The following is a 24,564-nucleotide window of genomic DNA, read 5'->3' on the forward strand; positions in this document are numbered from 1 at the left end:
GGGGGGGGAGCATATAGTGTTATCCATGTCCTTCATGTTGCATCACAATTTATTGTCATAACTCTGTTATCATTATTTCTTAACCAGATTTTCATTAAAGTTCATACGAAAGTCAAGTATGAGCTCATATTTCACAGTCTCAAGGTCAATGCCAAGGTCACTGTTACTATTTATAGACATTTGTTAACCAATTCAGTGACAACGTTCTAACAACTTTTTTTCTTAACAAATATTGATAAGAAATTACATGAAGGTCAAGAATGAGAATACTTTGGATGAGCTCGTATTTTACAGTCTCAAGGTCAATGCCAAGGTCACTGTTACTATTTATAGAAATTTGTTAACCAATTCAGTGACCAAATCTAACAACTTTTTTTCTTAACAAATATTGATAAGAAATGATATGAAGGTCAAGAATGAGAATACCTTGAATGAGTTTGAGTTTTGGAGTGTCAAGGTCACAATTATTATTTATGGAATTTTGTCAAACAATGACACTTTAGTTAACTTTTTCTACACTACACAAACATTTACAAGAAAAGCTTGTTTCAACATATGTTTTGAACACACTGGTTTCAGTGAGACATCACGAGTATATGTTAACAAGTGATTTTTTATGGGAATCTTTGCAATCAGTTATGAATCTAAACTCAGGCAGTTAGTGTGTATGAAATGAATGCGAAAAGAAATATACAGCACAATCGATTTATTTCACATCTAATACTTGCTTCTCTAAAGGAGTATATAGAAGTAATATATTATGACTTTGAAGTTGTCGGAAGTTAGAGAAAAGAACTGCATGCCTTTTTTATGAGATTTTCAGATGAGATATTATTAGAAGACCTTATAATCAGTCTATTAATTTAAGAAATTATTTCCTTTAAAATGTTTTGCTGTCTCAATGTCTGTGGAAACTGGAAGTTTCCTAGGATCTGTAAACTGTCATGACACCTCGCAAATGTTCTAGTACATCACTACATTATAACCCATTCACCCCTGAAGTCACTTTTGAACCTTACCGAATCAAAGACTGGGCAAGTCCAGTTTAAATATGTAGGGGTGAATGAGTTAAATCTATCAACAATCCATCTTGTTTATGGTCATCAAGGCCCCAGGTGAATGTTGATTTGTTTGTTTACATGATGTTTACTTTATTTATTGATGGGCAAATGATCAGCTGCAAGCTTTCATTTTCATTACATTAGTTTCATCAGGATTGCTTATGTGCAATAATGTTGAGGTAGCTCTTTAAATCAAATTAATTTGCAATGTAATTTTACGTGTTAGCTGTGGACTAACTTAAACATACAGGTATTGATTTTATTGGAGTTATGTAATTCTACAAGTGATATGGTTGGATGATAATAATGGTACAGAATATTACATATAGTTCTAAAAAACACATCGTAATACGAATTTGAAAAGTTTTTTGTTTTGTTTTCAGTTTTGACAAAGTTAAACAATGTATAAATGTATATTAAGATTAACAGTATAAAAACAGTATTATTCTAAAGAATATGCTTTATTTCAACCTGTAATACGAAGTTTAAAAGCCCTTTTTTCAGTTTTGACAAAGTTAAACAATACATAAATGTATATTAAGTTTAACAGTATAAAAAAGTGTTACATGTATATCAAAACTTATGCTTTATTTCAACTTGTTTGCCAAATATTGAAATCCAAATTTCAATTTGTAAATCAACAAACATGTAATTCAGTGTGTTGGTAACATGTGTGTTTTCTTGCATTTTGCTTTAAATAGGATTTTGTACCAAAGCATATCCCATCCTATTACGCGATTTTTAATTATTAAAGGACTATGTCAAAACTGTGATATTAATTCTGTGTCCTGTATCTGTGGGATCCTGTATTGTTGTATTGATTTTGTGCATGTTGATGAATAAAATCATATTTATAATGGTAAACACTTCTTAATATTTTCTCTTTACACAATACCAACATATTCTGTGACTTGCTGAACATTTTTAAGGTGATGACTGCAAAGTTCGCTGTTTTAACTTTGTCGAACAAGTCCATCCAGGGTAAATAAATGTACCTCACTAGAATTGTGAAAAGATTCCTGTAGCACAACCAAAAAGTGTTTTATGTTTTTGGTTGTGCTACATGAATTTTTTCACATTCCATACTTACCAACATGAAGAAAATGTTTAGAAATACCTCACTAGAAGCAGAGTACAAGATGGCTTATATGAATTGATGAATTGACAAACATATTTATAAGTAAAAAAAAAATTGCATAAAATATGATCATAAATATACATATTTTTCATACATGTGTACCTTCAGTATGATAGAGCTATCTCCTGTAAGAAAGCCGTCTCTTGGGGTTGGAAGAAATCTCTCACTTAACATGAGCGGGAGCATCATGATGCCACAATTATTGCAAAATCTCTGTACCATTGTCTTGCAATCAGATGGAAGACACCTCTTTGAGAATCATCATTTCATTCACATGGAGACTTTTATGTCATTTGTTGAAGAGGAAAGAGAACAAAATACTCTTTCATATACAACAGTGTTAAGCACATCCCTGTGGTGTAGAAGATAGGGAAATTTTACACATGGGGAAATTAATTGGGACTGAAATACTTCGCAAAACCTTGGGTATTACTCCAATTCATATTTGTTTTGGTGGAAATTCCTTATATTCCTCACACAGAAATGAGTCTCTTACTCTTTGTGAAGTTACATGAACTTCAAAATCTAAATCTAACTTGTTGAACTTATTTAAACCAAGGATGACTTTTGTAATTCACTTACTGGTCGTGAAGTTAATATTGTCATGTTAATATAAGGGAGGAGAGCGGACCAAGATATGTTGCGTTAATATCTAATTAGACACATTTTAACCCGTGATATTTGTATCCGTTATGGTTCCTCTTTTGAACTCAAATCCCCTGAATAAATAAAAGTTTTCGGAAACTCCCATCGCAAAATCAACACACAAGAAAAGAAAAACATGACACTTGCATACTTACTTGGTGTAATTTCCATAGATATGTTGAATTTATTGACAAGTAACGAGATATAGGATGATTAAGTCAGTCTTGATACATTTAGTATCTCCATAGTCAGTTCTTAACCCTTTCACCACTATAGACCATAATGGACTCATCCAGATCAATGTATGGCAGAGTCTACTTAAGTTACCTAGGGGTGAAAGGGTTACCCCGGTAATCACCATTATCGGGTATCAAACTGTAGTACTTCACATTTCTGCCAGATGAAATTCATGGTTTACAGTGTCAAGATTTTGTTGCAGGTTGTTTATCTGGTCAGTTGAGTGTCAATTAAGGTTCCATACCGAGTCCTAAGACAGTATTGACCCGGTCAATCAGGTCAGATTTCTTGTCCTTTGACTTGTGCTGGATCCCTTTGTCTCTCAGCCAGGCAATCAGGGTTGCAGCATTCGCCTTTTGTAGCTTAAACAAGGAAAAACATTATTCAAGATTATCCAATTCAAGTGTGACATATATCAGTATTAGAATTTAGAATTCACACACCATAGACAATGGGACTATTGTTAAATTATATTTCGTATAGATCCACCCAACTTTTCATAGACCCACAGACCACACCTCGACCAAGAAAATTGTACCTATGCATGTGGTGCTAGCCTGATATTTATATATAACGTAATTAAGAAATTTTGTGTTATGATAAAAGAGAAAAAGTTATTTTACTCAACAATTTTTCTTCATTACAATTTAACGCTTATCAGTGAATCAAACACATCATAGGAAATAATGTCATGATGAATAAAGAAATTGGGAATTGGGTTGGGTTGGGGGCGGGGGGAAACACTGCAATTTGGTCTATAAAGTAAATTATTTCCATATAGACCTACAGTGTTTTTCATAGCATTGTCTATGGGTCTACTGTTCAGTTCTAACACTGCTTATTTGTCATATATTGATATAACCAGAGATATCAATATGTCAATATAACTTTAGGAGCTATTTATTTTTAAGCTCTTCTGGCACTATAAGTACTTATAAGTTTATGCAATGGTACAACATTGGTCATCCACTTTTTTCTTTGAACGACATCCTTGCTGCGATGAATGGCCATATGAAGGGCCATCAACTTTGTTCAAATACTTTGAAATCAGATATTTTCTTGGACCAAAATTTTGTGGTTTTTAGAGAGAAAAAAAATCATAGATGCTTACATGAATTTGGGGATTATTACCCACTTAAATGGAAAAGTTCATGTCAAACTTTGTGGACATATGAATTCATCGATTTACCCACATGCAGAGTCGACGAAATTGCGTTAAAAAAAACATGAAAATGAGTCATTTCTTAGTATTTAACTACCTCAACCTACTTGCAAGATCATAAGGGTCAAATAATGTAAGAAGAATCGAGCAGCTTTCCTGGAACACCTCAAGGCCTGGAGTCATATTATATATATATACATGCATTCAAGTGCTTATATTGGAGATATCGCATTGCAAATAAAAAGAATATATACTTCTGGTTTCTTAGGTATTTTTCTCTGGTTAGAAATATTTAAATATTCATCCAACTTTATGAAAAGGAATGTTGCTGGTATGTATTAATCAAGAAACAAAGGACAAATTCTGTGTATGTCTATAATTTTCACTTCAACTGTATATTTGAAATTATTTGTATTTAAGAGGAATAGTATAAGTTAATTGTTGCTGTTCTTGTCAATTGTGGCTTCCACGATCAACAGAAATCACACTTCGAGAAAGACTTGCCTGTAGCCCCTTACTGTGACCTCAATTTTTTTTTATCTGTGTAGATACATGTAGTAGTGGTAATGTCTGCAACACATGCTCAATATAAAGCTAGCTATATATGTAAACATACACCTTGGTGTAACTCAGAAACGAAATATTTTTATACACCAAGGGACAAACAATGTCATAGTATAAATCCCTTAAATTTAAGACAGGAATACCATTTTTTTTGGGGTGTAAATTCTCTGTTAGCACTAAAAACACTGGAGAATATTTGACAGGATATTGAAATGTCGGATAAATAGGGGACAATAATTGAAAAATCTTGTTGCAATACCTGGTTTGCCCTAGCAAATAATTCAACATCCAAATTTTCTTGTATCTGAGGTTTTGCTCTTGGTTTCTTTATCTTTGGTGTTCCTTCCTCGTCCTGAAATTAGAAGGTTATCATTGACATAAATGTTTTCTATTTTCTTCCAAGAAATATTTTATAACTAAATGTGTATGTTTAATTGCCATTATTTTTCTTTTGCTGGTAACAAGGGTTATACATGCTTCAAAAGGCCCTTTCAATTAATTGAAATGTTTACAGAAAACTTCCTGTTAGAGTTTTTTTTTTTACCTCCAGTCCTAAAAAAACAAAATTTTATAGAAAAGCCATAAAACACAATGAGAAATATGTTTCATATTTATAAGGAAACATTGTTGGGAGAAAAGTCAAAAGTGAGGAAAGAACTTGTGAAATCCTCTTAAAGTAAATGCTATGGCCCTCTTGGAACTTTGGAACCGTAGCTGTGGTATGGCGTCAGTACACTTTTCCTATAGAACCTTATAACACCTTGTGCAGAACAGCAGAGTGGACTTTGACTAAACTTGGTCTGGGGCAATTGTGTGCCAAGGGTCTAAATATCGTATAACTGGAGGGTGTGCCCCACTCACACACACACACACACACCAACACACACTTATAGGGGCATTGTACAATAGAACAAATAAAGGGGAAATAATCAAACATGTTTATCACAAACTACTGCTTATATCCGTATTTTACAAGGAATCCTAGCCTCATTTTCGAAGCCATTTAGACTGTAAGATGTGTACAGCTAATTTTCAGACCATCTTGGATGGATGGATGACGGGTTTTGCGCCTACATGAATCCGCCCTTACGGGTTTCATCTCACTGACGGAAGTCAGTGTTCAGTCGGCGTGAGGGAAGTTGCCTTCCCTCGGGGGGTGGTTTGGAGGCGTCTATTCTATCCTATCCTTATCTTGTGGTGTAATTTGGAGACGACTCCTTGGTCCGAAATGGTGTGTCTTGCTGGATGTTGTATCTGTGATTGTTGCTCCTTACTAATGTTTGTGTGTCGTTGAGGGGACTCGAAATTGGCCAATGTGGCTTATATTAATGTATATATGTACTAAAAAAAGAGAAATATTTGTCTATTTTAAAGTGTATTTATTGCATATATTCCTGTTCTTATAGGGAGGTATATATATTAGATTTGTTATGTACCTCGGGTCTCTTACTGCCGGTTGAGCCCGACAGTAGGGAAACGTCTCTGCTTCCGTTAGGTACAGTACTTACTTCTGAAGCCTTTTTAATGGTCCATACCATAGTTGCATTAAGTTACAAATATTCGGAACTATTTAACATAAAAACAGTTTTACGTGCTGAAGTCAGATTTGATGATCATAGTGCGCAAACTCCTTATCTAAAGGTATCTGCAATTGACTGCAAGAAACTAGGCATGATTTCAAGACCAGCACCGTTGCGAAACTGCCTTACTTTTGATAAATATTTGCATGCAAGGAATCCAAGGCTTGTTTTCAAAGCTGGTATAATTTCAAATCAGGCTTATTACTGAGATTTTAGGGTATAATTTCAAAGGGATGAAAAACAGGCTAAAATGTTCACATCAATTCCTTTTCCAAACTTTGTAGTGCCCTATACCTGTTTTGGTCTTTTCTTTGACAATGTAGGAGTTCCTTTTGGGGTGACCTGATGCACCTTGGGTGTGGATGGTATATGGAAGGAAGGAGTCTGTGGTGTCGATGGTGTTTCCAATGGTGTTCCTGAGCCAGTGTTAGTACGGGGTACCCTCACTGACGAAGACAACAGACTCGGAGTGTACTTCACTGTGGACTGCTGTGGTGTTTGTCCAGTCATAAAGCTGCCCTTACTAGAGTTCACAGGTTTATGTTTAAACGATGTTGCCACGGAAGGCACTATGGCTGTTTCTGATAAGACGGATCCATCTATCTGGCAATGTGATGGTTTCTCCTCAGTAAAACATGTAACTTTGATGGCTGGCCGTGTCGGTAGGTCCTTTCCATTAGGTGCTGTGCCATTACTGATTGAAGAAGATGGTAGGACAGATGAGCCAACAGTTCCAATCTTTTTAGGCTTAAATACTGGCACAGTTATTTGAGTGCTTGTTGCTGACGATCCAAATGTGTTGACGTGGTTGGATTTTTGACTATTAAACTTCTTGGCAGCGAAAGATGGAATAATTCGTGAGCCTGGTATAGGGGTTGGTTGGGTGCAACTGTTACCTCCAGATGTCCGAGTTGACTGTTCGGATCCTATTGTGTGCTGCGACGTATCACGATACACCTTATTTGCAGGATCTCTTGTTGAAGAAATTATCTCCCTTTGGTGATTACTTCCAGACCGAGGTACACTAGACATTGTAGCCTCACTATGAGTCAACTCATTTCTACTCTGGAATATTCCATCATTGTCATCCTGGTGTACAGGAACCCGGCTTTGTGAGTCCCGAGGATGGTTGTTGTCAATCAGCTGGACGGTCGATTGGGAGCTTTGTGAGGCACTATGTGTTCTGTTTAGCATTACCTCCATTTCATCTTTGCTGCGGTAAATTATTTTTCCACTTGATGATCTGCCTGACAGGTTTGCCTGTTTGGACATCTGATAAAAGAAAATTAATGCAATGTATTGTGAATAAGCGATGGGGTGAGGACGGATTATAATCGGTTTGCCCTTTCCAATCCTGATTATCAATTACAAATTCTGTAATCGATATTATCGGTTCATTATTAAAATCAATGTATCAAATGTATACAATGTAAAATATGCATTGAAAGTCAATGATTCTTACGAATTTTTACTCTATTATTGAAAAAAATGCTCAAAAGTTGCTTGAAATCCATTCATCATATAGTTTACAACTCTGTCTATTGATGTAACAGTAGTGTTCTCGCTTCATTTGGGTATTCAGTCTCATGAAATTACAAACCAATCATGCCATTGATCATCAATTGGTCTACCGTTTCTGATTACAAAGCGATTATCAGTTATGATTTGAAACCAATTACCCATCACTATTGTATATGACATTGTTCATCAGAATGTAAAAAGCAGAATTAATTTTTATCCAGAGGCTAACTTTGAATACCACCATGTGAAATCCATACCATAAAGTATATACTTATGCAAAAAAATCTGTGATTGAAGAGGACAATCTGAGTTTTAATGCAGGAATTAAGTGTTTCTGATACCAATTATGCTGCATTCAATTATTAAGGATGAAGTGCATACGTATTTAGATTCTTACACAAAAGCTATTGTTTACAAAATGTAAGTTGCATATGCACAGGTTCATGATTTGTAAGATGTTTAAAATTTCTTTGGAATGGGTGTGGACAGGTGAAAATACATTCTTGCATAAATCACCAACAATTTGTTTTCTGTACCTAACTACCTATTATAATACTCATTTCAGACACTACCAACCTTGAAATAACACTAAAAGATCCTCACTGTTTTCTATATAATATATATCAGGAATAAACATATCCAGGGCTATTTTGGGGCTGAATTTTGGCCCGATTGACAATGGAGCATGTTGGTATTTTTTCCTAAAATCTTTCCCGAAATTCCTTATAAAAGAAAAAAATATATCTATCTTAAGAACATTTTAATCTTTTAGTTAAAAGTTCCCATTTTCACTACTGTAACACAATTTTCCCAATTCTAATCCAAACTTTGATATCCTGAAAACTTTCATTTTGTCCAGACAGTGAACCAAGTAAAACTGATGGTATTACTAGCATTATTGAATGAAACACTAAACTTTAATCCAAGATTGTTTTTCTAAAAGTGTCCAAATAAATGGGATTCCACTAAACAATTCTGCATTGATATACAAGTTTACCTGTAGGTTAGGTGGTAACAACTCTAGGATTGGGTACTTGGCTTTTGTTTGTAGCCTGAGAGGAATCCCACAGATACTCGACATCTTGCTCTGCACACCCTGGAGGAAGGCCGTCAGTATAGGTTTTGGATCTACACGTGGGACCCTTTGGATGTCACTGGCTCTCAGACAAACTTCTGGGTACGTGGAGGATCGTCGTCAAGGTCAAAGCTATACCATTTATTATCAATATAAATGAATGACTGCATGTCATTAACAGATTTGTGCAACAAAACATAACTTTTTCCTGCATTCATCATTCAGGTTTGCAGTCATCCCATGAAAATTTTCGAACTACAGTAACCAGTTAATTTCTACAATTAATTAAATAAAGAATATGTTAAGGAAAACTTCAACAGAATTGTTAAAGCATATCTAAACAAAGAATCTGAATTGAAAATATGAAAAAATAGAGATTCTTTTTATTTTTAACAAATTGTGCAGATTTTTTGTCAGCAAAATAAAGAAAACTTAAATAAAAATTCACACAAAACAACATGTTTTCATGATGCTTGGTTATAAATATGGAAATTTAAGAAATCTTTACGATTAGCCAACAAAATTCAAGTAGGTTTTATATCTTTTCAAACTTCTCAGATTCTTTATAATTGTCAATCCAAGCATCATAAATTATGTCTCTGAGACTTTTCATTTAAAAGCGTTACAGAAAATAAAAGCTTCAGTTCATCTCTAAAAACACATTTGAACTCCTCCAATTCAAAGGTTGGAAGAGTTCATTATGAAATTTCAGGGAAAAATGAGTTAAAGACATGAATCAATGTGTTGGATAAATAATTTCAAAATGTGTATAAATGAAGGATATGTGAATATTCTTCCTCCGAGAGGTCGAAAATGAACTTGGTAGTAAATTATTCCATCCTCTGACTCTGGCAGACGATAACCATACTATAAAACAAGAGAAATTGTATATCATAGTGTTAATACAGGATTGCAAACATATCACAAATAAAAAAGTAAAAGTGTAAAACATAATCTAAGACTTAGTACTGAAAAAGGCGGGTTAGGTAAACTTACTTGCAGATCAAATGGTTCGAGTATTGTGCTGAGCAATGCTACCCTAGCAAAGTTTCTTTTATTTAAATTTTCCCTAATTATTAACTCATTCACCCGTGAAGACACATTTGAACTCTTCCAATTCAAAGGTTGGAATAGTTCATTTAATATGAAACTTCATGGTAAATGAGTTAATACAGTTTACCAGGAGATTTAAAGATCATATAACAGAAAATAAAATATAATTTATCCATCACCATGTGAATTATGATGCCATTAATATGGACACATATTAGCGCCCCTCTACCATTCAATACTCAAGTTAAAAGTAAAAAAACACAACTAAATAGACTAACCAAAGAATAAATATTTGATGTGCACAACAAAAATGTCTCAACTGATTTATGTATGTGCATGAATTTTCAGGTACATTTTCGTTTTTCAAAAAAAGAGTTCACCAAAAATATTGTCCTACTTGACTTCTATCATATGAAGACTTACAGTGTTTTTCCAGTGTCTTTTGAGGTCCTTGTAGGACTTGAAAGGCCCGTTCTGAGGTAACGTCCGGGTCACACCCACAACTTTACCTTTCTTCATGCTAAAATGGGGGAAATATTTAAAATGTCAGAGAAGTAACTTTATTTGCATGTATTTCAAAAATTTAGACAAACAATATTAATGTTAAGCTATATTGAAACTGAATAAACATCCATGAAAAGATATCAGTTGAGTGCTACATTTGAGTCCACATTCACTGGTAGTGCATTTTGTCATACAGGTTAAAATGGGGTAGTGAAATTAATTGATGTGCTGTACTAGGGACAATACAGTCTCTAAGGCAAATAGCCAAGACGCAAGTGCATTGACTACATCAATGTCCCTTGTTCCTTTTATCAACAGTGAAATGTGTAAAATTCTTAAGAATATTACAGTTATTGTCATACATGTGCCTACGTACTGCTCAGTAGAATAGAGAGTTGGCCATGCACCTTAAAAGCATAAAGCAATTTTTCCAGTGCCTTTATAGAACAATTAGCCTCACGCCAAAAGTGGACAAGTGCAATTTGCCATGAACATTGGGATATTCAACAATATGTAAGGTGCCTTTGTCCAGTATAATTTTCCTTGTGCTTTCGGATTATAAAATTCACTTAGATAAGTATAATATTTGTCTTGTGCCATATATGCATGCTAATGCAATTTGTCCAGTCAACACTGAACTTTTGCTATTTGTCATTTGACTTGAGCTAGTAGGAGGCATGGTGGTCTAGTGGTTGGACACGGGGCTCGTGATCGAAGGGTTGCGGGTTCAAGTCACGGCACTGTGTTTTATCTTTCAGCAAGATACTTCACTCCGCTTGTTCCAGTCTACTCAGCTGTAAATGAGTATGTGGTAGGGCAGTGCTAGAATTGTAGAATGCTAGAAGAACCTCGAATTATTATCAATTATTATAATGAAGTTGTGTTCCTTACCTGGGTAGGACATGGGACCATGGAGAGCCTATAGCTGATGCATCTATTTCTGCATGGCGGTACTGCATGAACTCTTTATAGCATTTACCGTATATATCAAGGTCTTCAACCTGAAACAAAAATCACCCCTTCATATTTCTTGTGATTTTCAACAGATCTTCAACAGATTTTTTCTTCTTATAACTCTCTTATATACATTTTGAAAACTTTGTGAAATTATTCTATAAGTTCAAAGTTTGACACCAGTGTTTGTAAGAAAAGACAAAGAAATCTTAAGGTTCATTCTTTCTTAAATCTTATATCATAAAACTGTCTAGGGTTTGGTATTCTGCATTCTTGAACTGCATTAAGCTATACACAGTGTGCTCCTTGGCAGATTGAAATTTAGTCTCAATTTAGAAGCTAAACTACTACTCCATCTAAACAATAACTTTTTGTTTTGAATATTTGAATCGTAATTTTTGTATCATGCCAAGACTCACATGTAGCGGTAGGAATTTTACAGTTGTGGCATCCAGTGAAAAGTACATCTCCTGCTGGTTCACTGTTATATCTAGCTCTGTGGAACAGAAACAAATATCAAGTTATAGCTAGTTCATTTTATTTGCATTGAATCTTATATATTTAAAAGCAGCTAACCAATTGAGATAACCTACTGCCCTCCACTCAATGTTCGACCTATAACATCATTTTGACAATTCTTTTATTAAGGTATCGTAAGAGTAACATCAGGTATTTAACATATATGTAAGTCTTTTCCATATTTTCCTAGAAAAAAATTCTGGTAAAATTTGAACACTAGGAAAATGAAATAAATCACTCAGTCATGGAACTGACGGAAAATAAAAACAAAATGGAACTAAGACAGATATTCATGTGGTGGTATTTTAGTTACAAGAGGAGAACATTTTTACCTGAAACAGGGAAAAATAATGCCAAAATTGGAGAGGGGAATTGCCCCATATTCGGCCATAAGAAAGGCCTGTATATATCCATGCAGAGCCTTGATTCCTGTTAAATCCTGTACTTACTCACAGCATTTACATAGCCATTGGATGTTAGGAAATCTCTACCTGTAAATCAATGAAAAGAATATATATAAACACTCCAAACACCCCAAAAAATACAACACATTTATACAATCATGTAGTTCTAAAGTGAACACAAATCTCAGAAGCTGATGTTAAACTGAAGGATAAACTTTAATTTCACAAAATGAAATACTTCTTTTGCAAAGTTGCAGACATATTTCGGCCTGCTGTGCAGGATATTTCAGGGCACAAATTCTTCTATGACTCAAACTTCATGTAAGTCTTAGAAGTAATATTTTGTAAAGGGATTTGTGTTCCATGAGGTATCTACCCGAGACTGAGAGGATAAACTTCAACATCCTTTCTCCCCTACATTCAATAATATTCCAGAAGTATATTGTTGAATTAGAAGTCTTCTAATATATTTTGAATTTTAGGACATTTGTGAAACCAGGCATCATTTACATCAATGGAATATAATAAATTTCATTAGGAGACAGACATAAAATTTACAGGCCCCCTGCATTTATAAGTTATGTAAGAAAAAAGTAGGGGCAGCGATGGCCAAGTGGTTAAGGCATCCAACATTCTGCTACCACTAGCCCTCCACCACTGGGTTGCGGGATCAAGACCTACATGTATGTGGGGCAGTCGCCAGGTACTGACCATAGGTCGGTGGTTTTGCTCAGGGAACTTTTCTCCACTACAAAAACCTGGCACATCCTTAAACGACCATAGCTGTTATTAGGATGTAAAATGCAAACAAACAAACAAACAAATGAAAAAAGTATCTGATTACCCTGTATCAACCATTCGCCAGTCTTATTCCAGTTCGGAGCAATCCTGGCAACTAGGGTGTATCTGAGACAGGCCTGGTACATTGCAGGGCTTACCATTGTAGGCTTGCTGGCCTGGAATGAAAGTTTGTTGATAATGAAACACCAATCAAATATTTTTGTATAGTAGGACGAGGAATAGTGATAAAGATAGTGCCGTCCCTGGGGCTCGAAACCGCTACCCTTGGCTCTCCAGCCTGATGCTCAACCAATGAGCTGAAGGGAAATTTCTTACAGATGATGCTTGTAAGGAAAACCTAATCAATGCACTTCTTTTACACTATTATCAAATTTCCGGCCACCTGGCCTCATATAAAGCTAAAAGATTTTTTTCTGATTCTTAATAATTGTGACATCATGAATCCTCGTCAAGAAAATATATATTTATAAATCATACATGAATTTCTGAAGGAGTAGTTATCAATGACATATCATTTTATGACTGGGCCAGACTATCACTTCAGGAAAGTACTGAGATGGTATCAAAGCTAGTGCTTCCCAAACTACAAGATCCTGAAATTTAAAGGTAACTTTCTTCCAGCAGTTTCTGATTACTTTGTTTTCTTATCAACAAGTTTGTAAAATTGCATAATTTTTCTTTTTAAAGAAATATATATATACTAAATTGACATGCTGTATTGCACTGCCAGGCATTAATCTAATTATAGTAAAAAGGGGTCCAAATGGTGTTAAACCAATTCAAACAAGAAAATACTAAATAAATAAATTCTGTTAATCAGTGGTTTTGTAAAGACATTAAAGTTGGCAGTAAAATCAGGCATAAATCACAAACTTTGGCCCCTGTGTATGGCCTCTAATAATTATAGGGTCAAAAGCTTTTTTAGGAAGTCACATACCCAAACAATTACGGAGGTAAACAGAAATATTGAATTTTTATATTATTTTAATAGATAATATATTCATGAGAGTGATTTTTTTCGTTTTCTACATTTGCTATTAAAATGTTTGGGGAACTTCTATAAAAGAGGAAAAATTATAGAGGTGAATGATCTGATATGTCTGATTATCAGTCATAAAATCAGCATTTATGATAGTCTGACTGCATTGATGCCACAAATTGTAACAGTGCTGCTAATGAGGTGGGTGTATCTCGGCATGAGTGCCAACATTTGCCTCTTCAACCTTCTCCATCTTGAATGAGATCAGAATCTCTTCATGGAACCAGTAGCTTTTCTCTTTCTTTAATTTAAGAATTTTTCTTTGATAATAGTTTCCTTTCATTTGAGATGTTTTCTTTAACATTTTCAGTTTTCAGCATTTTATAAATTAATTTTCAAGCTTTTAACTTTCCAAAAAAATTGTTCAATTTCAGCCTTCTTCATACATGTATGTTCCCTCATGACATAATTTTCTCTTAGTTTTTTAAAAGAAATATGCAGAGTTTTATTACTTTTAATCCTTACTTTGAAAGTAAAATCACATAATAAAGGAATGGCTAGGGACTATATATCTATTACAGATAAAGGAATATTTCACTGTTATTTCATTTGCTATCTTTATTCTTATTTTTTTCCCTACAAAATATATGGATACACTTTTCAGTGTGTTGAAGATGTTACATTTTATGTTTTGACCAGATATCGAAGCAAACATTCTCTAAGAAAGTGTGTAGTATGAAACACAGGTAAATCTTAGGTGAATATGAAACAGTATATAATTGACTTGCCATTGTTTCATAAAACAACACCTGCCTATTGTTGATAAATATGTTGGCACTCAGAGAACACCTCAATGTGGGGCTCCCTGCAGATTGAGACTTTCCTTAACGTTAGATATGTTTCCTGTGTATAGGGACCATGAAACAACCGAAGGTGATCTAGCTGTTCCATTTAATTTTAAGACCAATTTAAATGCACAGGTCATCATTTGATACGTACCTCAAGACCAATTTTCTGGAACCTTGCCTGTAACCTTCCAGTCTTATAAAGCGATTGCTGTAAAGACCAAAATTCACGTCTTTCATAATCAGGATGTTGAAAAATGTACTGGCAACCCATTTTCAGGTTCAGATAATGTGACAAATGCACAAATTTAACACTTTCCCAGCTGGGCAAGTAGAATTAATATTTTACAGTATTTTGCAAATTATTTGTTAGTAAAATCATATAAAAATTAATAAGAAAAAACAACAACAGTGCAAGTTGAATTTTCATTTGGGTAAGTGCATTGGTGATGCCACAAGTGCAATGTATTTTTTTAGATCCCTGCTGACAGAAGATAAAAAAAAACACTTACCAAAATCTGATACAGTGTTATGAGATCAGGGTCAAGATGAATTATTTGTGATAAATGAAATACAACACTTTGTTTTTTACATCATAAATATTGCTAGTATTTATTACCATTTATTATAGTATTTGAGAAAAATATTTTTGAGACGTACAAATTATGTAAGAAAAAGTTACCTCCATGACAACATAGAATGCATTGCTGACATCATAAGCTGGAGTAGCAATGATAGTAGGCTCAGTGAAGATTATTTCTCTGAAAAGCAAATGTAATGCAAAATCTTTTGAATGTTAGACCACAGTACAGTATAGTAATATATGCAAATGGGACCAATGACTCTACTGTAAAGACCGATTTATTTTACATTCATGACATTTTTTGTGTTCATACATAGGTATTTAAATACTTATTTGTAAACCTATCATAAATATATATGAAATGAAAAAGTAGAAAACATGTGTTTCATATGATGACTGGTTAAAAGCCTACCTGCATTTGAGTATTTGGGGTTGTACGGCAGACGACTGTTGCGCGATTTGCTTGCTCAATTTTGCTGTGACAACACAGAGTTCGTTCAGAATGGGAGGGTCAGCGAAAAGAAGAATCTGTGAAGGAGCATTCGGTTTGTCGTACATGTCGAAAAAATTAAATGTAGGTATGCATGCAACTGATGCTCTTCATGAAAAACAAATATTTTATAGTATTTGCTCTGGTTTTGTTAACGATAACTCATCTAGACCTTCGATATTCCCGGGTTCCATAACTTTTATTTTCGTCTGCTCATCGGGATCACTCATGCGTTTGACTCCCTCGACAAGAAGCTTAAATGAGGAAGTGACACGTGCACGTGCAGTTTGTGAATTTGGAATGTGAGCGAACACCAGAAGTTATTTATTTGGTACCACCGTAACGTGTACTGCAATATCAAGTGAGTAACCGATTGAATACTTTCCCATAAAATGATGAGTGGTACCATATTTGTGCACAATTAGGACTAGTTATTTTGGTGGTAATAGTCTTACAGCCAAGGAATGTGAGGGGAAAATATTGCCATTTTTCCAGCGATATGTTATAACCCTAGGACTTGCAATGTATTGTATGGTCTGCAAAAGTAACATATTAAGCGATTTAAGGGATTAGATCAACCACCCCACTGATTTTGATGTTTCAAAGATTTTTTCAGTCATAATCATTACAGCCATTTTTTTGCAATGTTGTTCAAATGAATATTTTAATGAATGACCGGCTAAAATTGATTAAGTCCCCTGCACTTCCATTCAGGCCAACAAGAGTGATTATATAAATATATTGTGAAAAAGGTTGTTTCGTAATTGTTGTATAATAATAAAATTTGCATCAAAATTTATTACAAAGTGTCAAAAGTTATCCGAAATAAAAAAAAAAGTATTTTAAATAGTTGGTAATGATCTGCATGTCTAGTCAGCCTGTTGATTGAGGTATATATATATATATATATATGATATTGGTCTTTTGAGCTATTTTCACATAATTTTAGTTCTAAAAGAAAAGGACACAAAGTCGCATTTTAAAGAAGATTTTATCACTGTTTTGATTAGTAAGGACATCAAACAAAAGTTTCCTTTTAAAAATGTACTCTATGCAAAAGCTGTAAATCATTGATATAGATATATATAGGTCTTTACGGCTATACCACTCAATTGGCAGAGTGTACTGGACCTTCAAGATCCCAAGATTAACACCAAGGTCACTTTTATGTCTTTATATATATAAGTCAACTAGATTAAAGGCAAAGATATCGATGTAAGGAAAGTTTCAAACAATGAAACACATTTTACTGGGGCAAGGGGCATTCATGTCCCACAGATACTTTTCATGAATTCCAATGTGCTGATACAATTCAGCATCAATATCAAGCAAGCATGCCTGCCTCAGTTTTAGAGGACAGCTGTGCATTCATGCAGGAATATTCCCAACCTGTTTGAATGATTATGGTCCTCCTTGATTGAGATGGTTGTAACATGATGCTGTTATTTTTGTTGTGAATTTCAAGCCTTGTCCCCTTTCACCTTTCTTGTTTGTTAATACATGGTGTTTTTTTTCAAATGTTGATCTATACATTTCTTTCTATTTTCATTGATTTGATGTGGTTTCAGTCATGCATGTAACTGATGATTGCAAGAGTTTGATTGCGGGTATAGCATGCAGGCTTCCAAAGTCCAGCAATTTACAGGTAAGTTCGAAGTCTAACATACAGGTAACCAAAAATGAACAGGTAACAAAGTCAGTTGTACAGGTAACCAAAGTTAAACTGTACAGGAAAACAAAGTCCAGCAATTTACAGGTAAGTTCAAAATCTAACATACAGGTAACCAAATATGAACAGGTAACAAAGCCAGTTGTACAGGTAATCAAAGTTAAACTGTACAGGAAAACAAAGTCCAGCAATGTTGAGGAAATCAAAGGCAGATAATATTTTGTTAAAAAAAAAAGAGGTTTATTAAGATTAACTCGTTCACCCCAGCATATCTAAACTGGACTAGCCAGTCAAATATGACTTTAGGGTGTATGGGATCAAAGTCAAAGTCGCCATCAGATCAGATCTTAATTTAATCTTGTTGAAAATAATTTGAATGTAAGTTTACTGTAATAAACTGCTAAAAGAGACATAAATGTACCAGTAAACAAAGTACAACATTGTACATATACTTTTAAGTCCTACAAAGTAACAGGTGCTTGACATATTTAATTTGGTTGAAAATGGTTTTGTTTTCATTGTATATATTTTATTTTATTTTGCCAATGGACATGAGAAGACTGAATACCAGGACGTCTTTGCCCTGTTAAATGTTCATCCTACACATATTATCCCAGCATTGATCTTGCTTTCACATCAGAAATACTATACAACCTGTAAGCTGTATAATAATACTCTCTGTCAAGATGAATCTGTCTAATTACAGAGGTAAACAAGATCATTAACTTGGGATGGAGCCTATTTGTTTCTTTTTAAGAAGAAAATATACCAATTGGGAAGGAAATTATCAAGAGTAAACTGCAAACTTTGGGGCTTAGTATTGTTTGATGCCCATTCCTGAATATGATCCGGAAGGGTTTGGTTTGGTTTGGTTTAGTATTGTTTAATGTCCTATCAACAGCTATATATGGTCATTTAAGGACAGCCTCCCCTGTGTGCAAGATGCATGTATGTATAAGTGTATGCGTGTGTGTTTTGGGAGGCTGCGATATGTTTGTGTTTGTCTCCTTGTGATAGCGCAGAACTGATGCCAACTTTATAGTGCTACTTCACTGAAACATACTGCCGAAGACACCCAGCAGGACACCCCATCCGTTCACAGTATACTGACAACGGGCGAATCAGTCGTCCCACTCCTAAATTGCTTAACGTTACGCAGGAGTAGAAATTACCATTTTTACAGACTCTGGTATGTCTCGGCCAGGGGACAGAACCCAAAGCCTTCCTCACAGGGGCAAATGCTCAACTAAAGGCCAAAAGTAGGGCATTGTCAAGGGAGACATTAGGAAGAAGAAAGTTGTTTAGAAAGAAGAGAAAAGATAACATCCCAAATTTAGTTGCCTCTTACGATCATGCAATGGGGTAGCAGGTACAATTCTTACGCCCTACCTGCAAATTTTGGGGATTAGGCATAACTATGAAATAGTTTCAATTGGGAATTTGGCCCATTATCGGTCAAAAAAAGTTCCCAGAAAAAAACACTGAATATCCGGCAAGTGCTGTTATCTAATCTTTGTTTTTCCCTACGCTAGGAATTCTGGGAGAATTTGATAGAGAGTCGTGACATGATTGACAAAACACGATTCCCCGAGGGATTGGATGGAGTGCCACCGCGAGCTGGCCTCATTCCTGATATTGACAAATTTGATGCCGGGTACTTTGGATTCACAGATATAGAGGTATGTATTTTCAGATTTTGTTTGTATGTATTTTCAGATTTTGTTTGTATGTATGAGAACTAATTTCTTTATTCAATCTTTTGTTTAGTTCATCTAAGAATGAAATCCTTAACTGAAAAAGAATCCTGTTTTCAATAATTATAATGCATTAAATATCTGTTGGGATTTGTTTTATTTCTTTGTCTGTGCTTTTTTTTTTTGCGGTAGGCTGACAGTATGAATGTGATGCTTCGACATTTGTTAGAGGTTACATATGAGTGTGTGTTAGACTCGGGACTACAAGAAAAGACCCTCCAGGACAATGTTACAGGGCTGTACCTGGCCTGTTTCCTCCCCGACACAGACCCCATAGAAACTACAAAGTACAGCAAGTCAAAACTGTGTAAGTTCCAAACTAAATACAGCAAGTTTGGAAGTTAGAAACCAGCTTCTCCAGGTCAAAGATGTCAGAGTCAGAAACCAAGTCCAATATGTTGAAGTTACTGGTAGAAATCAAGTGCACATAAAATGAAAGCTGTGTACTAAAGCTCCTTTCGAGTATCCGGTTGAACCGGTTTGTCTGTTTTTAAATGTAACATTTTCGGACATAAATCCTGGCGGGCCTGCAAACGTTTATGCAGGCCTTGCACTAGGCTTTGTCAAGGCTTGCCTGAAAACAGCATCAGATTACTAGGTCTGTCTTTACTTCATAAACGAACAACTCGGGGTTTAACCGGTTCAACGGTTTGGATAGCTATAAATGAATGCGGCCTTAGTAAATTGATACCAAATATTACAAGTCAAAGGTGTTGGGGTGAAATATCAATAGTAAAACATGTCAGAGATGTTAAAATCAGAAATCAAATACAGCACAACAAAACCATAAGTAAGAAAACAAATTGTTTCAAGGTGGTTAGCAGTGCTATTAAATATAATCCTTGAATAATCAAGTATATTACTCTGCAATAAGGCTGAAGAGCCAACACCTAATCTGTGTTATTTTCCTCTGATGAATTCAGAGCCTTATAAAGGCCCCTTCCCCTAAATATTTTCTATTGTATTTTCCAAAAATCATTGCCAAAATCACTTTTATTTACCCCAAATCATGCTTTTGGTGTGTGATATTTTCCAAAGGTCATAGGCCTCTGTCTAAAAGAGGTGTAGAATCACTGTTACAGGATATTTAATCCTTTCACCACTGTAGACCATACTGGACTCATCCAGATCAATGCATGGTAGAGTCTACTAAAGTTACATAGGGGTGAAAGGGTTAATAGTAAAAGTACAGGCATTTCTACTAAACTGTGAAATATAAAGATGGGCTTATTACCAGGCATGGGCCTAATGCTGGATAAATAATGTACTATTTGTTGTCGAACAGGTACAACAACACCTCTCCTAACAGGACAGATGACCAGCTACTTTGGATGGAAGGGACCAGCTGTGTCCGTGGATACTGCATGTAGTTCCAGCCTCTCGGCCCTGGAAATGGCTGACACTGACCTCAAAACTGGTCGCTGTCAATTTGCTGTCGTTGCAAGTATGATGGATTTCATGAAATCTAAACAGCGTTAATTAAATCCTTCTTACAATTCTGTAAACATTACGTATATTCAAAACTTTGAATCAGTTGGGGCTTGTTGATGTGGGGGAGTACTATATAGCTTTATATATAAATGTTTCTGTGTAATTTTGCCCAATCATAAACAGGGAGTTGGTGGTATAACATTTCCAATTTCTGTTGTACCTCTAGTGTTCAATACTTGACAAATACCTCAAGAAGTCTCATGTTGATATGCTTTGGGCCCAGAGCCAAAGGTCAAGGTCACTTATTATAAATAGTAAAAGTCCTTAGTTTTCATCAATCTTATGTGTGGATGAAATTTGACGCGAGTGGAAAACCTTGTACAAAATTGCGTTTTAGGGACCTGAGCTACTGAGTCCCTTTCAAACAAATGGTTGTCATTGGCATTTTTTGTATTTCCTCCAGGTGTGAATGTGATTATCAACCCGGTGTACCTGCAACAGATGGCCATCTTAGGCATGCTCAACCCGACGGGCGAGAGTAAAGTGTTTGACCGGGATGCCGGGGGCTATGTCCGGGCCGAGGGTGTGGCAGCCATCATTCTCACCAGGTTACATTAACCTTTTATGCCCCCGCCATAAAATGGGGGGGGGGGGGGGGGCGCATATAGTGTTTCCCACGTCCGTCCCATCCCGTCAAACAATGAAACTAATTTAACATGGTGACGGGGGCATTCATGTCTTACAGACATTTTCTAGTTGTATTGTTGAACTTTTGTCAAGGAACCTACCGGTACTTAGTATTGCTGGATGTCGAGGGCTACTGGCATATTTTTCACGGATCTAAATTCTGAAATGTTTGAAGACTTAACCAAGTGAGGGAAGGGTATTGATTAGCCCATTCACCCCTGAAGTCACATTTAAACCTTACCAAATCAAAGACTGGAAGGGTCCAGTTTAGATATGTAGAGTATGAATGTGACTTTATGTTGGTAACTACTGAAGTATCCTGATCAAACTGACATACACGCAGAACCAATGGAGAGCTTAAGATAATGGAAGCCAAGATCTGTACCAGTTCTATTGGGACAAATAACATCTTTTTTCACTTTAAACTTGACCAATCAGAGCACAGGGTTTCGAGTGAAAGTAACGAAGGGCATTATCAATTTTATCACCACATAACCAAGACAATTTGATACAGCATTCTCTTTTTCCACAACTTTTTGTCAGCATTAAAAGTGCAATATTATAAGACTCTTTCATGCACAGGGGTGAAGAATAGGGAAATTCCACCTGAGGGGTTTTCAAACTCGGGTTTTACCAAATTTGAAAATCCTGAGTGTAAGATATAAATTTTCTACACCCCTTTCTTACCCTGGACAGCTCTATCTTACACATAAGGAAATGAGAGAACAAAATATTCTGCCCACCAATGAAGTAAAATTGTTATTCATTAGGAAACTAAGAATGCCCTCTCTGTATTTCTGATGCAAGGGACCTTTCATTTGCCTTGACTATGACAGCCTTTTTTGTGGAAAAAAAAGAAAGGAAGGGGACCATTTCTTCTTGAATAAGCAAAAAATCAGTGAAATATTTGGTTGGAGCCCCAAAATAGTGCCATCAAAAAGGTTCACATAAAAAGCATTCAACGAGAATAGAGAGAAATTTTACTGATTGAAAAGGATTATACAGAACTTGGGTAATGTCGAGGCAGTAGGACAGACAATCTGATGAGCCACTTTCCTTCCCAAAAGTCACACAGGGGGGTGCAGGTTAATGTCATAACTGATGATGTGTTACAGGAAGGAGAACTTGTGTAGACACATCTACTCGACCCTGGTGGATGTCATGACTAACTGTGACGGCTACACTCCAGAGGGTAGGTGTGCTGCAGAACTAGGGGTGTCACAATACACCAAGAGTGACATCACAGTATATTGCAATACAGAATGAATATATTGCGATACGCATCCCGATATATTGTCATAGGAAGGATGTGCTCAATTTTATGATCAGTTGTTGCATAATGTTATCAAACTTAATCATATATATAATATGGATGACATAGATTTAAGATTTTTGCCAAACCAACCATTGATTACAAATTGTGAACTATTAAAATCCTGCTTTATGCTTATTGGCATATCTGTTAGAATTTGTGGTAATTTGCAAAGTTAAAACACCAAGCAGATACATTTAAGGAATGATTTTTATTTTTTCAACATTTATGGGGTCATAACAACAATGGGTTTATGGACATATTGAATGAATCGCGTTAGCGATTCATGTAAAATATGTCCAAAACCCCATTGTTGTTATGACTTCATAAATGTTGAAAAAATAAATATCATTCCTTATATTTACATTGGCGAATCCTTTCAGTGGATCGATATAACAACGAATAAAACAAATAAACAGGGTTTGTTCCTGCTTATACACGGGTGCACGAGAACAGTGTTTTTTCGCGGGGAAATGTGACACTATCGTGAGAGATCTTAGCAACCGTCAACAACAATAACACAACAAAATGTAGTTCCATATTCAATGTTTATTTGTAGCACAGGACACCTGAATACGTGGATATTTCACAAAGCACAGTTCAATAATATTTTAAGATGTAAGAATTAAGCATCTAGTTCGGTCGTTCCGAGTGAGTAGTTTTTGTAGTGTATTACTACGCAGTGTGATCAGGTTACTATCAGTTCGCACGTGCTGAGATTCTATGAACACCTGTGTTATGCATTTATGAATGTAATTTTTGTCAATGGGTCTAAGCATACAGAATGTAAATATAAAAATATGCTTTAAAAAAATACCGCGATACAACAATATTTCATCTCTGTATTTGTGATACGATATGCCTGTGTATTGTGATATACTTGTTTTCTGATATATTGTGACAGCCCTATACAGAACCTTTAGCAGAATGCCAATGTTCTGTTGGTCAAATAAAAATATTGAAGTTTCAGGTGTGATTGAAAGAAAAGTTTGGTTACAGACCTAAAACAGCATTGTGTAATTTTGATTTCTAAATCAAACAAAATCATGCAAAACCTTTTTAATTTGCTCAGGATGCATGGAAAAGATTATATATATGCTGCATGATCAATTGATAATTTAAATCTTTGCAAGGATCTAGCAAAATTGGTATTTGACATTCTACCATAGAGGGATAGGTCTATATATGTTTGGTGTTACTGTGTACAAGTGAGTTAGAGCAGGTTCATCATTAAACTTTATACATTGTATATATATAAAAATATTTTTCTAAAGCTTCTTTTGTCATTAATTTGTGTCAGGCATTTCTTACCCAAATAACCTGACCCAGAAGAAGTTGTTGGAGGCCATATACAAGAGAGCAGGAGTGGACAGCGACCAGCTGGCCTACATGGAACTTCACAGCACAGGAACAAAGGTCAGGCTCAAGGTCATAACAATGGGACAGAGAGATTTTGTATGGTAAAGGTCAATCAAGGTCACTTCAGGGACAGAAATACTGTGTTGTTAATGTCATCACCTCGGGTTCAGACATATAGTGATTTTAGAGAAGGTCTGTCTCGAGGTCAAAGCAGTGTAACACTGAAATATTGTATGA

General features: G+C 35.3%; 2 protein-coding genes across 3 annotated transcripts in view; one reads left to right on the forward strand and one right to left on the reverse strand.

Moving 5' to 3' along the window:
- Positions 1–2,370: 2,370 nt before the first annotated feature.
- On the reverse strand, positions 2,371–16,273 carry LOC110453407. 2 transcript variants are annotated; one of them, XM_021502337.1, is made up of 13 exons: positions 16,038–16,273; positions 15,725–15,803; positions 15,197–15,253; positions 13,262–13,373; positions 12,463–12,504; positions 11,914–11,990; positions 11,432–11,541; positions 10,460–10,556; positions 9,768–9,850; positions 8,906–9,089; positions 6,682–7,659; positions 5,067–5,159; positions 2,371–3,443 (listed from the first exon to the last, which is right to left on the reverse strand). In XM_021502337.1, exons 1-13 carry the CDS (start codon positions 16,181–16,183, stop codon positions 3,312–3,314), a joined length of 2,190 nt encoding a protein of 729 aa, XP_021358012.1. In that variant the 5' UTR covers positions 16,184–16,273; the 3' UTR covers positions 2,371–3,311. The 2 variants fall into 2 exon arrangements, with proteins under 2 accessions (XP_021358012.1, XP_021358013.1); XM_021502338.1 differs by lacking the exons at positions 12,463–12,504; positions 13,262–13,373; positions 15,197–15,253; positions 15,725–15,803; positions 16,038–16,273 and adding an exon at positions 12,346–12,452.
- Positions 16,274–16,378: 105 nt separating this feature from the next.
- Positions 16,379–24,564, forward strand: part of LOC110453408 (fatty acid synthase-like) — a 45,010-nt gene continuing 36,824 nt past the window's right edge. The window contains exons 1-8 of the mRNA XM_021502339.1: positions 16,379–16,476; positions 17,684–17,760; positions 19,317–19,463; positions 19,671–19,845; positions 20,824–20,982; positions 21,433–21,577; positions 22,772–22,848; positions 24,269–24,384. Of these exons, the coding sequence (XP_021358014.1) occupies positions 17,686–17,760; positions 19,317–19,463; positions 19,671–19,845; positions 20,824–20,982; positions 21,433–21,577; positions 22,772–22,848; positions 24,269–24,384 (894 nt within the window). The 5' untranslated portion in view covers positions 16,379–16,476; positions 17,684–17,685. The remainder of the gene's footprint in view (positions 16,477–17,683; positions 17,761–19,316; positions 19,464–19,670; positions 19,846–20,823; positions 20,983–21,432; positions 21,578–22,771; positions 22,849–24,268; positions 24,385–24,564) is intronic.

The sequence above is a fragment of the Mizuhopecten yessoensis genome, unplaced genomic scaffold (genome assembly GCF_002113885.1).
Source record: "Mizuhopecten yessoensis strain PY_sf001 unplaced genomic scaffold, ASM211388v2 scaffold7283, whole genome shotgun sequence".
NCBI classification, from domain to species: domain Eukaryota; kingdom Metazoa; phylum Mollusca; class Bivalvia; order Pectinida; family Pectinidae; genus Mizuhopecten; species Mizuhopecten yessoensis.